The 14754-nt window shown below is 38.0% G+C and overlaps 1 protein-coding gene across 1 annotated transcript in view; it reads left to right on the top strand.

Annotated features, from left to right (window-relative positions):
- The window catches only part of LOC121512451 (CUB and sushi domain-containing protein 1-like), an 821118-nt gene that overhangs the window by 676076 nt on the left and 130288 nt on the right, over positions 1-14754 (top strand). Inside the window, exons 33-39 of the mRNA XM_041791732.1 lie at positions 4885-5001; positions 5108-5221; positions 6972-7067; positions 7202-7405; positions 9722-9846; positions 9940-10036; positions 13222-13326. Coding sequence (XP_041647666.1) covers positions 4885-5001; positions 5108-5221; positions 6972-7067; positions 7202-7405; positions 9722-9846; positions 9940-10036; positions 13222-13326 — 858 coding nt within the window. The remainder of the gene's footprint in view (positions 1-4884; positions 5002-5107; positions 5222-6971; positions 7068-7201; positions 7406-9721; positions 9847-9939; positions 10037-13221; positions 13327-14754) is intronic.

The raw sequence follows: 14754 nt of genomic DNA, 5'->3' as shown, positions 1-14754 counted from the left end.
GCATTTTTTTTAATTTGAGAGGATTGTGTTTCTCCTGGAGCAGACTTTACTACCTCATTTATCATGAGTTTGAAGCTAAATTTTACAAACTTGGAGATGTTTTATTTGACTGAAATTTGATGTTGGGTTCATAAAACAGTGACCTGCCATACAAAAAAACAAAATACAGATTCATGGTCTTTAAATTGTTATTTCAAACATCTGTATTAGTCCTAATATTCAAAGGCTGTGCATCTGTAATTAAACCCCCTGTAAACCATACATATATCTGCTACTGTCACACAGCATCGTCAGGTCCTACTAAAGGGATTCTGGTGGAGTGGTGTTATCAGTTGAGGGAGCACTTGAATTACATTTCTCTTGACTTGCGTTCTGAAGCACTGAGAAATTTCAGGCAAGTGTGTTCCCAGTGCACAATGTATAAATAAAGTATCAAAATTTCTGTCCATGTGTATGGATGATTGGATTTTTGAGAATATGTTGCCATATGGAGATATGTTCTTTCATGCTGTTAGGTTTCTTTCTGGACATTATTTTCTCACACACACAAGCACATTAAGATCAAAAGCAATACTCTCCTAACATTATATAACAATGCCTTACAGCCACAGGGGTCCAAGTGATATTTGGGGACAACATGCATTTTCTGCTAAACTAAACATCTCTTCAGCCAAAAGTAGAGAGATGCATAAGAATAACAGATGAAAGTGGTGATCTGCTCACCAGCTTTGAGCACAGTGGGCAGTGCTCCCAGCAGCAGGAAGAGAAGAAAACTAAGAAGAGAAGCAAGATTAAAATCTGAATGCTTCATTTCAACATGATGTTTTTAAATGACTGAAGCAACAAAGCGAGTAAAACTGTTTGGGTATTGTTGCCAGAAGGGTTTGCTTGTTATGTTTTTATCATAGTTATACAGTAGCTACAGTGCAGTCTGTGAGTATTACTACATTTTGTTTTGTTTTGGCTTTGTACCCTGTGAGCTGTATTGAAGTGAACTGGATGGGTGAACAGTGCTGTTCCAGTTTCAGGACGCTGCAGAAAAACAATGATCCTAGTGTACAAACAAGACAACCAATGAATATTTTATGGTCAAACAGAGAAAAGTGGTTAGCTTGCCAGTTCAGTCACCTAAACTCAATCCAGCTTATCATATATATAGTTTTTTTCAGGAAACAAGCAATATGTGAAGTTGGCATCAGTGCAGGCATGACAGAGCATCACTAGGATAATGTATGCTGATCTATGTGGGCCTCACTTATTTATTTATTTCAGCTTTTATGTATTCAGGGGAGTTTGTCTGTGAGCCAAGCTCTCCTTTTAGAAGTGTGATGATCACCCTCGCACAGATGCACACATTCACGGCAGGAAACTCCACAGTCCAACCACAGTTTGATCTACAGACAACAGCAGCTGGAGATGAAACCTGTGACTCACTGACTGTCTGGGCTGTGCATCATGGAACTTTTGACCTTTCTTTTCTGCATGCATGTTAACAATTAGAGCAGCAACTTAGCACCAATGACATGTTGTTTTTTTGGGATAAATGTCAAGTCTATTTCTGCTGCACCTCACACATAATTTAGGATGAAAATAAAATGTAAAGCTGATTTGAGAATGATCACATTGAAATCTACATGCTATAGTCAACCTTATAACTGCCTCATAACTGCATTGTCCCAGGTTTCTTTGAGCAGAATAGTACTTCCCAAATTGTGGACTGGGTCCATTGATGGGCCCTGAGGTGAGTGTGGGTGGGCCACAAAGGGCCTTTTACTTCATAAAAAAAAAAAAAAAACTTCATTTTGAAATTTGATATCAATTCTTGAATGATCTTAAAATACTTGACATGTAAAATTAGATATTTTTTAATTCCAAGAAGTTTAAATACAGGGAAAATAAAGGTAAAGGAAAACATTTGGTCCTTTTCAAAAATTGGGATGCGGTGCATTGAAGTTTGGGAAAGGCTGGTGCAGGATATAAACTATTTTAAGGGTGTCTGGGGAGTCTTAGAAAGGATTAAAACCTGATAAAACAATTTAGCCAAAATTAAGGCTTTTAGAAAGTCTTAGACTACTATCAGGGCTTAAATCTTGTTACTGTTTTAAATTTACCAAACAAGGTTGTGATTTGTTTTTCTTATTTTGATTTATATTTGATTTTAATCACATGTGCTCTTCTTTTGAAACTCTGGCAATTTATTAAAATCAATATAATTCAACTTTAGTGAGCTATATTTTGTCAGCTTAGTGCTCATGAGTGCATTAGTGCATCAAAACCTTACTTAAAGAATGTCATAAGTATACTGAAACTGGCGATAATGCCATGTTTGTTTGTTTGTTTTTCAAAATCTAAATGTAGGCTGTTCTACTTTATAGTTTTTACTGGAGCACAAAACTTGTAAAAATGTACTTCAGGACTGTAGTATGGCTACTCTAGGTCATTAAACTTAAAAACATAAGACCTTTCATTTTCAGCTGCTTTATTATGTCAAATCAAGTCCTTTTCCCTTTGTTCTATTCTAAAAATGCTCATAGGAAGCTTGATTTGCATACTACAATAAGATGTACTACTGGCCTTTTCTATATTTTCTCATTTTTGTCATACAATCACCACAAAAACATACGAAGCCATGTTGCTAATGTAACTGGCTAGATATTGTAGATTTAATAGAGTATTTATGTAATGGCACCATAATGGAAGACTTTAATTGACTTATATTAAATTTATGAGCCATTTTAACAAGTTTCAGCCCTTAGACTGAAGGATTACATCTAGGATTTCCTATAAATATAATTTCAATACCTATACTTAAACTGTATAGTCACTGGTTCATTTCAGCATCAGCATACTTGTGTTAAAAAAAGTGATACTGGGCTGTATCTGTACAAACATTTCTTCTTTCCATTTATAATAATCAGGGTCAATAGAAAGGTTGACAATCAGTTTGGTGAAATTTGTGGAAAAGCATTCAAACTCACATTCATGGCAGTGTACAATTACAGTTTTAAGTCTTTAAAGATTTTGAAGCTTAATTTTAAAAACTTTGAGATGTTTTATTTGACTGAAATTTGACCTGGGGGTTCATAACACAGTGACCTCTCATACAACAAACCTAAATACAGATCTATTTTCACTTTACACATCAATAATATCCCAAATCTTCTCGAACACATTTAAATTTATCAGTCATCAATTATCATGTATGAGTTAACTCTTGATATCTAAGCACATTTCATGTGATTAGCTTTTCCAAATATTGTGTTTGTATTCTGTGAAATGAGCATGCTATTGACATGGGCAAAAGCCTGATCACAAACAGGAGTGAACTAAACTGTTTTTTACATGTTCACTGTGAGGAGCAATGCAAAACAGTGCTGATCAGTCCTGAAAGTCTTTAAGCCCAGAAAGCTTACAAAACGCCAAGGTCATGCATGTGCAGGATCTTTGTGCTTCAACACAACAATGTTTTTATTCTTATTTCCAAGAAATATCCCAGCTTTGAAATAAAATTGCTTAAACCCATGATAGACATGTCATTAAACAATAGCAAAATACTTTACTGAGTCTGTAAAGCTGTTCAAAAGCCATGTGACACAGAATTTCTAACAAATACCATGTCGTTTCCTGTAATAGGTTGAATATTAATGCCCCATTAAGATTTTAGTATTAAAAGGATATTAATTAAAATTGGATACAGTCTACACGCGCTATCTTGCCTTTTCAGTATTTGTAAATCTCTTTAGTCGTTGAACAGATGGCTCTTAACATTTCCAGGCACCTGCAGATGAATGTACATTTAAAATAGTCAAAAAAAATTGTAATCACCAAAGTGCTCCAGTGACTCAGTTGGCGCCAGGTTTGAGTTCAAACTCAATAAATATAGGGCTGTAACTCAGAGTGCCCTCTTTGTTTGCTATTATTATATTTTCAAATACTGTTCATTTACTGCAACCTCTTTATTTAGCTAAAAGCTGATTTTTACTCTCCATTTTTATGTTGAAAGTAATCACTGCAGCTCCCCTGCACGTCTTGAAAGAATGTTTCTGCTTTGTCTGCTGAGGTTTCTGTAGAATACATTGAAAGGTTATTAAAAACACTCCTTTCCTATTGCAACCCTCTTTTAAAAACATCTGCACAAAGCTGCACCTGCTCTTTAAAGGTGAATAATGTCCCACACATGGCCATTGAAAGCTGTGGGAACATTATTAAGAGCACAAGCCTTCTGCAAATGTGTATGTATAAAGAAGAGGACTGCACTTTGCTGATTTTAAGGCACATGTTTTTTAGTAAGGTCTTTTCAGACTGGTGGGTCTGTTTGATAGACAAAAGTCTCTACTATCTCCTGTACTCTGTCTTGGGGAATTATACATTGTATAAAAGACAGAAGCAGTGTATATAATATGCTGTATAAATCTGCTTGTGTGCGGAATATGTAAAATGTATGAAGCCACTACAGGGACAGAAACTAAAAGATTCTGGTGCACCAGAAAGTAACCCATGCTCACAAGAGAAAGTTTTCATTCTCATGAGAAAGTGCTCCATGTGCGAATGAAACTTTAGATATCTGCAGCTCACAGAGAAGGCAAAAGGCCATTGAGCTCATCCTGTGAGACAGAATGGCAGAGTCTGTGGTGCACACGCAATACTTCCTAATGATTGCAAGAAACTTTGGAGTGCACAGGCAATATTTTAACGTGAGCACAGGGGAACTTTCTCGTGCTCAAAGGATAGTTTCTGGTGCACACTATGGTTGTCTGTGCACATCTGAAACTTAATATTGTATTTTTTCTGCTTATGTGCCCTTAAGTAGTCTGTGGAGGTGGGATTTTTGTTTGAGGACTTTTTTTAATTAAAAAGAGAGTAATGAAATTTTCTTTTCTATAGCTCCATGCGGAGGACAGTATGGAGGATCTGAAGGAGTCGTCTTGTCCCCGAACTATCCTTTGAACTACACCACAAGGCAGACCTGCTCCTACTACATCACCGTGTCCCCACAGTTTGGTGAGTACAGACATAAGCACACAAGTTGTCCTTATAGCACATGTTTAATTCAACTTAATGGATAATCTCCATAATTCATGTTTCTACTTCCTTTCCTTTTCCTCAGTGGTGTTTGGTCAGTTTGCTGTTTTCCAGACAGCAATGAACGACTCAGTGGAGCTGTTCGATGGAGCCAATGAGAACGCTCGGTTGCTCAGCTCCCTGGCTGGGTCGCATTCAGGTGAGTCTACATTAGACAGGTAATAAAGTTAAAAACAGCACTTCTTCATAAAAAAACTTGTTTGATGCTTCACAAATTTTGCCTCAGCATGAGATTAAGTTCCGATGTTTTAAAAGTTTACCCCAGTTTTCCTTTTTCTGTGCTCCTGAGCACATCTTTGAAGAAGATAAAATAATGAAATCATCCGTAAGGAAGCAGCTCTTGGGGGCTGTAGAACACGGCACCACTAGTCGTTATCACAATTTATTTGACAGTGATGTATTTGGTGAAAATCCATTATGGGTTATCTTTACAAGAGGAAATCAGCAGTGGAAAGTGTCTCACTGGGGCTGTACAATATAAAGTAGAGCTGATACTCCTTAACACAATCCTCCCTGGGTTTCCCTTCTTCTCCAACTTTGAGCCATCCCAGCTTGGCAACTTTAAGTCACTGCACACCCTGCATGGATGGAGATGGTAACATGAGGCAAAATCAGTGCAGATGACTTAGTAAGCAGAGAGAAATATGAAGAAATATTGATTAACTCAGTTATAAGACAAATGTGCCTGCATTGCCTCAGAGTTTCATGTTCTTCTGTTGAGTGTAATGACCGGGGGGGATGCTGCAGGGCAATCCCACAGGAATAAGCATTTAGTTTCTTTTCTATAGAAGTCAGGGCTTTTTAAATATTTCCTCTGTAGTGTTTATTCAGTTGGTTGCCTATGCAATTAAGAATAGCATGGTTTTTAAATGAAAGCATTGATCAAAACAGAACAAATACATCTTGAGACAGATATGGTAGTTCTCTGGGGTATTCCTTTCTGTTTCTGCAGGAAGATTTTAACTGCGCTTTTCTCCTTTTTTTAACTTTTCTTTGATTTGTTCATCATTTTGCCTATCTAGGCAAAATGATGCCTAGATAGGCCTCCTTATCTAGGAGGTTATGATATTCTTATCTAAATATAACCAAACATCATATATATTTTTCCCCCAAAAGAGCAATATGATCTTATCTCAAAGACAAGAGATGTGTTTATTTGAGGTAAAAATTATGGTTTATTATTTAAGCTGATTACTCTTAAACTGGTAGCACAAAATAAAACACACTAGGCTTTACACAATAATGTTAGCCGCATCATTACCATGCTGCACTAATACACACACTGGCAGACAGCTTTGTAGCACATTGTTCCAGCTATCTGACTGATTATCCTGACACACAAACATATTAGCACACAAACTCACATTGCAAACTTTACGCATTCGCACACACATCCCGACGCAGCTAATGATGGTTCTAAATGTCAGCCACACCAGACCATGTTATTCTCATTTATCACTGTTACTGGGTTTGCTTGTGTAGCCTGTGCATATAAATCTGTGTGTGGCTGTAAAGTCGTGTATGTGTGTTTGTTTGTGCATTCTCGTTATTGTGAGGACCGCATCGTAGCCTGAGGCGAAAATGAATGAGAAACCCCGCTAAGTGCTGAGATATGAATGTAAACTAGCACAGTTAAATGTATGGTTATGAGTGTCAGTGGAGCAGACAGGCTGTGGAGATGTGTGTGCGTGCATGTTGGTATGGGGGGGTGTGTGTGTGTGTGTGTACAGAGCTCCATGTCTGTTATGGTCAGAGTTTCAGTCTCTGGTCCAAAGGAACAAAAAGGTTGTGTGTTTTCTGCAGAGGAAAAAAGTTTTGCATGAACATGTATTTTGAATTCTTAATCATTTATATGTGTGTAAATGTACATGTGTATCTGTGTGTCACAGGAGAGACATTGCCATTGGCGACTTCCAATCAGATTATGCTGCGCTTCAATGCTAAGAGTGGCCAGTCAGCACGAGGCTTTCATTTCGTCTACCAAGGTATTTCACACACATAAGCCTAAGCACAATGCAAAGCTGCATTACATTCAAGTTCCAGGAACAACCCTACGTGTATGTATTATATTTCTCTTCTTATTCTTCCTGTTTCATGTTTTTCTCTTTTATTGCTGTAGCTGTGCCTCGCACCAGTGACAGTCAGTGCAGCTCAGTGCCGGAGCCACGGTATGGCAGACGGATCGGTTCAGAGTTCTCGGCTGGCTCTGTTGTTCGCTTTGAGTGCAGCCCAGGTTATTTGCTGAAAGGATCCAGTGCCATTAGATGCCAGGCTGTGCCTGGTGCTCTCGCTCAGTGGAATGCATCAACACCAACCTGCATTGGTAAGACAGACTTTGAATGTGTTATGATGAAAAGAACTAACAAAAGCAACTCCGGTGTGAGGAATCAATCCTTTCTTTGAATCAACCACTGCCACAGTCAGGATTCTGACATCATTTCTAACCACTGACGGGGTATCAGTATTGACTAAGCAACTTCATCACTTTTAATTGTACAAAAGTGACCAAAGTACTCTTTTAACTTCCTGATAAAACTTCAAAGACCCCCCAGGTCATTACAAGTTCTTGTGTCAGGTTTGAGTGGACTCTTTATGGAAGTTTACTGACTGTTTTGTAATTGTTGTTGTATCTCTCTAACCATTCTTGCCCTAATCTGGGAAAGAACAATGCAGTGTGTTGCACTTGTCCCCAGAGCTGTCAAACATAATGATACATCCACTCTTTGTTTGCATCAAATAACTAATTAAAACAAAACTTTTCACAAAAAATTGGACATCTTCTTTTAACATTATGGTTTTATCCATGTGCTATTTGTTGACATGAAGGAGGTGTGGTGTTATGGCTTTTGCAGTAGTCAATCAGCAGGAGGCGCTCTAAATATCTTGGCTTTACTCCCAGGCAGCTGTTTCTCTATTCATATTAATTATATACAGTAGTGATCATCATCTGGGGGCCCAAGGGCCACATCTGACACCCCGTGGCTTCCCATCCGGCCCCTTGTAGAATATTAGATTAAGAAATATGCAGAGAAAAAATAAATTCTGCACTGTAAACAGTAACATCAAATTCATTCAGAAACATTTAGTTGAATTAGCTTGTTTTTTATGACCTGTTCTAAAAACTTATTATAAACAATTGACTTGTATTTCTTGGCCACAACAGCTAAAGGGCTCAATTTACTTTAGTTCACTTGTTTTAAAAAAATAAAGTTGTGTTTACTTAAAAATCCAAAACAACCATTTCAAATTTATTTGTATGAATTGATAGAACTCATTTTAGTTTTAAGTGAACAGTACTCAAATAATTTAAGTTTCTTTGTAATCTGCAAAGTTTTCCCAGAATGTCTTGTGCACTAAACCTTTATGCACTCTGTTCGTTGCTGCCGACTTGCTCAGGACATTCTTGAAAAAGAGATTTTTCATCTCAACGAGGTTTTCTCCTGGTTGAATAAAGGGTAAATAAAGGTTAAATAAATTACACCACAAGTGAAGTTGCTGTCTCAGTTACAGAGCTCCCGCCAATGGGGGGGCGATGTTATTGTTTTTAATGCCAATGAATGTTGGATGGCATACTGACATTAATGAAATATCAACTATTGGTTCAGTGGGTCACTAACAGCCATTCATGCAAATGGTTGCACAAGTTAGTTGGCCTTCAGTGAAATGATAACTAAAAAAAAATTAAGTGGGCACTATTTGACATTTAAGGTAGGCAGTTACGTATGATATTTTGTGTTCTATGAACTTATTGATGTTTACAGTTCACTAAAAATATTAAGTATCGCACACTCATAGTAGACGATTTAGCCTAAGTCCTGCAAACTTAAATTAATATTTGAATTTCAGTTCTGAGCACTTAAAATAATTGATTTTAAACTAGTAGTGATACTTAAATGGTTCATTAAGAACAAGTACTGCACACTAAAAAATAAACATGTTTTGTTTCCATATTTTTTTAAGTAAGCTCAACTAATTTTATTTTACAGTGTGGTATTAAGGGTTTAAACAATTTTATTATGAAAGTCGATTTTTGAACTGTTTAACAGAAATCCACCTGTCAGCCTTCATTAGCTAATATGATGCAAGATTAACATAAAACACCTGTTTTTCATTAGTCATGGCGCAGTTAGCATCACGGCAGCCCTAAAATATGTAACCGAAATATCTCCATCCCCCTCTTGTGGCTGGTTGCAGTGTAGGTGCTGGAGCATGAACTCACAGTAAGGCCAACATTTTTTTAAAAGAAGCAATAATATGTTCATTTACCTAAATAGTTATTCCATGTTTGTTTGTTTGAAAATTTGGCCCCAGCAGTGTTTCTCAATAAAACAGCTGCTCCTTCTACAAATGTAGCTGATTACACCTGATGTACAGCTCGTGTTTCTGCTACACTAAATGCACGCTTGAGTTAAATCTCTGCTATGAGCAAGCCTTTTGCAAACAGCATAAACTGTCACCTCAGTTTATGCCCTGAATAATGTCTGTTGCCATGATTTATCCCTCTGCCCCCCTGTAGTGTTAATTTGAGCACCATATTGTCCTTGAGTATGCACAGCATGTTCAGGCAACCTGTCCTGTCTGTTAGCTATTTAGCTGATAAACATTGCCAAGAATTATATGTTTTATGTCTTCATTCCAGTTCCCTGCAGTGGCAATTTAACTGAACGTCGTGGTACAATCCTGTCTCCTGGCTATCCTGAACCTTACCCAAACAGTCTCAACTGTCTGTGGAGGATACATGTCAGTGAAGGAGCCGGGATTCAGGTAAACTTAAAAATGATACAGATAAATGTCAACAACTCTGCAAGATGCAAATAAACTATAGAATGCGTTTATTTTTTATTGTTTGCTATTTAGATCCAAGTGATGACGTTCGCGACTGAGCACAACTGGGACTCTCTGGAGATCTACGACGGAGGAGACATGACAGCTCCTAAATTAGGGTCATTTTCTGGTATGACAATACGTTCACACGCACACACAAACACACAAAGTTGTGTGCAGTCACCCACGCACACAAGCACTCCCGAGATCTATGATGGATGAGATATGACAGCTCCTAAACTATAGATGCACACATACACCCACATTAAGAGTGACAGACACATACACACACACCCTGAAGATTTATGAGGAATTAGATAAGACAGGTTTAAACTACGGATACACACACATGCAGTGCACACTGGAGATCTGTGATGGATGAGTTGTAATACCAAAAAGTATGATATATATCTTAAATAAATTTTTATAAGACTCAAAATTCTTCAGATTTCCAGGCAGTTTGGGAGACGTAGACGAGAAAAGCGGAAGGCAGGGAGGAGGGGGGGACTTTCACAGAGAGTTTGAGTGAAGGATGGAAGAAAAAAGAGGGAGGAAAAGAGGGGGAGGAAAACGACAAGGTGGGATAAAGAATGATCTAACCTTTTACAATTTCCCAGAGGAGTTTCCCCTGTGACCTGCCCCGAGCACATACCTGTCACACACCTATCACACATAAAACATGCCGCCCATAGGGCAACACGCACACACACTACTGTGCCCTTCTCAAGAAGGCACACTGGGGAGCTGCCCACTCTAACCACAGTGATCTGGTGGCTGGCCACTGAGCAGCCTTACTGGGGCAGAGGAGGGTTGTTCACATGAGGACACTCAAATGCTAGCAGTCCGTAGGGGGGATCGGGGTCCCTACCTTTCTCTATACATAATTTCCCAGATGGTCAGGAATTCAAGACTTGAAGTCAGACTCGTGCTTGCTAAAAAAACATGTGATTATTTCTTTTGAATTGCACCTTTTACAATATGCTAAATAGTGGATTGCATTATTTTTTTGCCATTTGAGTTGTAGAGGCAGGTATTTTTATCTTTTCCACATTTAACAGCAACAAACAAATGTCAGAATTGGTTTGTGGGGCCAAAGACTTTGGACTGCAGAAGAAAATTCATTCACTTCTTATAATGTGTTTATGCTGGTAGCTCGATCACAATGGCGTGATTTCATCATGTGCCACTTTGGTCATATGACAGCATGCAAACAAAGCCACATTTTGTATTGCAATCACTCTGTGTGGAAAACATGATCTTTAAGCTTTCTTTCCGTTTTTGTTTGATGTCAACAGGCTGAGTAAAACAGGAAATATGATCATTTAATTTGCTATAAAAAAAATTGATGTTACAAATAGGGGACAGTGGACCATGCTGTACAGGACTGACACTGGTATTTTTTCATCACTTCAGCATATTGTAAGTTCTTTAAAAAAAATGTCAATATATTGTTTCAAATAACGATTTTCAAAAATCCATTTTTTGTTGTGTTTTTTGGAGGCCCTATATCTAATCCAATAAATTAAACTTTAAAAAATGTAGTTTTCATTTTATAAAGTTGAAATAGTGCCAAAAAAGATTATACCAAACACGAGCAAGGTATACATTTTCTGAGTGGTTTATTTTGTCAAAAAAAAATGAACAAAATAGCCAGTGAACCTCACAGGGTTAATTTAGCCCTTTTTACATTGTAATCTAGCTATGGTGTCGCAACAAATCTCAGCCCCATTTTGCTTTTGTACTTTGTCATTGCATCTGCAAAATTGTAATATTGGTGGAATATTGCTGTGGACTGTCACATTTAGAGAGACAGTAACCACATAGAAACGAAGCTGAATGAGGAAGGAAGCAGAACAACGGCAGCAAATCAATATTACACTAAAATCGAGCTTGCGTCTACACATACTCCCAAAATAGTACAAAATAGTCCCAAACTATAATTACCAAGTATTCTTTTATGCCACTTGCCAATGGTCCATTCTTAACCAGCCCACAGCAAAGTCTTGAAATCAAATGAAATATAGCCCACATTGGTACATTAAGCTTTTACGTGACTTTGTAGTGCTTAGTTCCAACTGTGATGTTGTTTTGATATTGTAAGATGCTTAATATCTTGACTGAACTGAGACAAGATAAATGGTTAAAATACAGACAAACGGGGCGCTGGTGGCCTAGTGGTTTAAGGCGCACCCCATGTACGCGGACGTCCCGGGTTCATATCCGGCCTGAGGCCCTGTCTCTCCCCAATCTCGTCCCTGTTTCCAACTCTATCCACTGTCCTCCCCTGTCAAATAAAGGCACAAAAATGCCCAAAAGAAATCTTAAAAAATAAATAAATAAATAAAAAATACAGACAAACAAAGAAATAATATATTGAATCATAACACCATGATAAATAAAGACAAACTGATAACAGCAGCAAATAGCAATGCATGTCATGTTCATTTTGTCCACTGTCTACTTGGTCTCAAGGCTCGTTTTACAAAAGCATTGCACTATTCTTCTCCAACCACCAACACCTCTAAGTTTGGCTGCTTTGTGTAGTTTCACTCATATTATGTCTGAATTACAGTGCAATTGGAAAGTATTCAGACACCCTTCACTTTTTTCAATTTTATTCTGTTTCAGCCTGATGCTACAGTTGAAACAAAAGAAAATATTCTCATTAACCTGTACTCAGTACCCTATCATGACAAAGTGAAAACAGAATTTATTTTTTTTTGCAATGCAGATTTATGAAAAATAAAAAATTGAAATATCAAATTGACTTAAGTATTCAGATCCTTTGCAAAAACACTTTGAAATTGAGCTGAGGTTCCTCCCATTTCTCTCAGTCTTTTTTTTAGATGTTTCTACACCTTGATTGGAGTCCACTTGTGGTAAATTAAATTGTTCAGACATGATCTGGAAAGGCACACACCTCTCTATAAAATCCCTCACGACTGACAATGCAAATCAGAGCAAAAACCAAGCCATGAGGTCAGAGGAACTACCTGCAGAGCTCAGAGACAGGATTAGTGCACGGCGCAGATCTGAGGAAGGCTGAAAAAATCTGCTGAAGATTCCCAACAATGTGCAGAAAAGATATTCATGTACTAATACACCCCCTCTCTCACATACTGTTGTTCTGCTCTGCCTCTTTGCTGCTTTTCAGTGAAACTTTCTCACCCTTTTAATGCTGACACAGCCACAGGACTACTTGGTCCCATCATTACACTGCTGTGACATTTACATTGAAAGCCAGTTGTTGCAGGACTGTAAATATCCTGACATGAACTAGTTATGTAAAAAGGGCTTTCTGTCTGTCTTCTACAGGAACCACTGCTCCCGCCCTCCTTAACTCAACATCCAATCAGCTTCTTCTGCATTTTCAGAGTGACATCAGTGTGGTGGCAGCAGGATTTCACCTCGAATACAAGAGTAAGTTAAAATTAGAATTTGTTGGGTGGATGGATGGATAAATGAATGGGACAACAGACAGACAAATGCATTGATTGCTGAAGAAGATAATTTTGGCTTGGGTTTAAAAACTAGTGAGTGAACACTGGGTTTCTCTCTAACAAGAGAGCACACACCACAGATACAAACTCGCACAATTTTTGTAGCTTCAACATCAAATAACAAGAATCAGTGACCTGAACTGGTATTGCCTGAAAGCATACACACACAAACACGGACACTCACAGAGGCACACACACACAGAACACACACCTACAATGACTTAAATAAAATCATGTAGACTCAGATATGTCCTTGCATGAGCAAGTTTGTTAGTGTCCTACAAGCAGACTACGGCAGATAAAGGTGTATACATGCATATTACCATCATACACTTACACACATGTACACCTGTCAGGGTATGGCTGTGCTTTTCAGGCCTTTGTAGTTGTTTTGGCTTAGAATCACTTCTAGATCAATGAGCATGTCCCCTTTCCGTAGTATGTGTGAGAGTGTTGCTGTGTTTGAACATGTATTAGTGTTTGTGTGTGTCTGCTCAGGTGAGTGCACACACTTTAGGCTCAACAGTCTGAAAACCCAGAAAGGCTCATGTTTGAGGGGCTTTAATTTGTCTATTTCCTTACTTTCATTTTAATATATGGACTCCTTTAAGGGTGACTTTCATTTCCAGATTTACCATACCCATATATGACAACTACATCTGGTGCAGATGCCTTCCTCTGCAACATTAAAAAATAATCCTAAAATAAAGATGGCACTGACTGTGGGTACAGCTACTATTCTATTTTTATGTTTTAACATTTATTTCACTTGCCTGCAGCACATATATTATTGAGTTTGGAGCAGTGCAGGTGGCTTTCTTCCTGGCTATTCTGTGTAAATGTAGGTCCTAGTTTGCAGGAAAGGCAGGAGGGATAATGAATCATCCCAGTTTCCGTAATCAAGACTGGGTCCAAATGTAATTAGGATTGTCTGAGATTTTGTGGTGGCTTTCTGTCCCACAATGTGTAATACCTGAGTGCATCTGAGCACATGTGTTGTCATTTTATGACTGCTTGTTCAGCTGTGGTGCTTATGCAGTCCCTCCAAGATTTTTAAGACTTGTGTTAATATTTTTGCATCCTAAAATGTATTATTTTACTCCAGCTTTCCTATGAAATTGAGAGAATATTATAACGTTTTAGGCTTTTTTACGTCAATGACATAGCAGGAGCAAGAACATTTTTAACAAAAAAATATCTTATCTATCAGATAACCTTTGTTTTCACAAAGTTAGTGTGGCTCTAAGGGTGCACTCACACTAGGCCATCCGTTCCGTGCTTGGGCACGTTTGAGCCTAAAGTCCAGTATGTTTGACCAGTGTCAGTGCATTCGTTCTGTGCTTGGGTG

This window comes from Cheilinus undulatus, linkage group 1, assembly GCF_018320785.1.
Source record: "Cheilinus undulatus linkage group 1, ASM1832078v1, whole genome shotgun sequence".
In the NCBI taxonomy this organism is placed as follows: domain Eukaryota; kingdom Metazoa; phylum Chordata; class Actinopteri; order Labriformes; family Labridae; genus Cheilinus; species Cheilinus undulatus.
The sequence above is the reverse complement of the archived record's forward strand: the minus strand, read 5'-3'. Positions and strand labels throughout refer to the sequence as shown.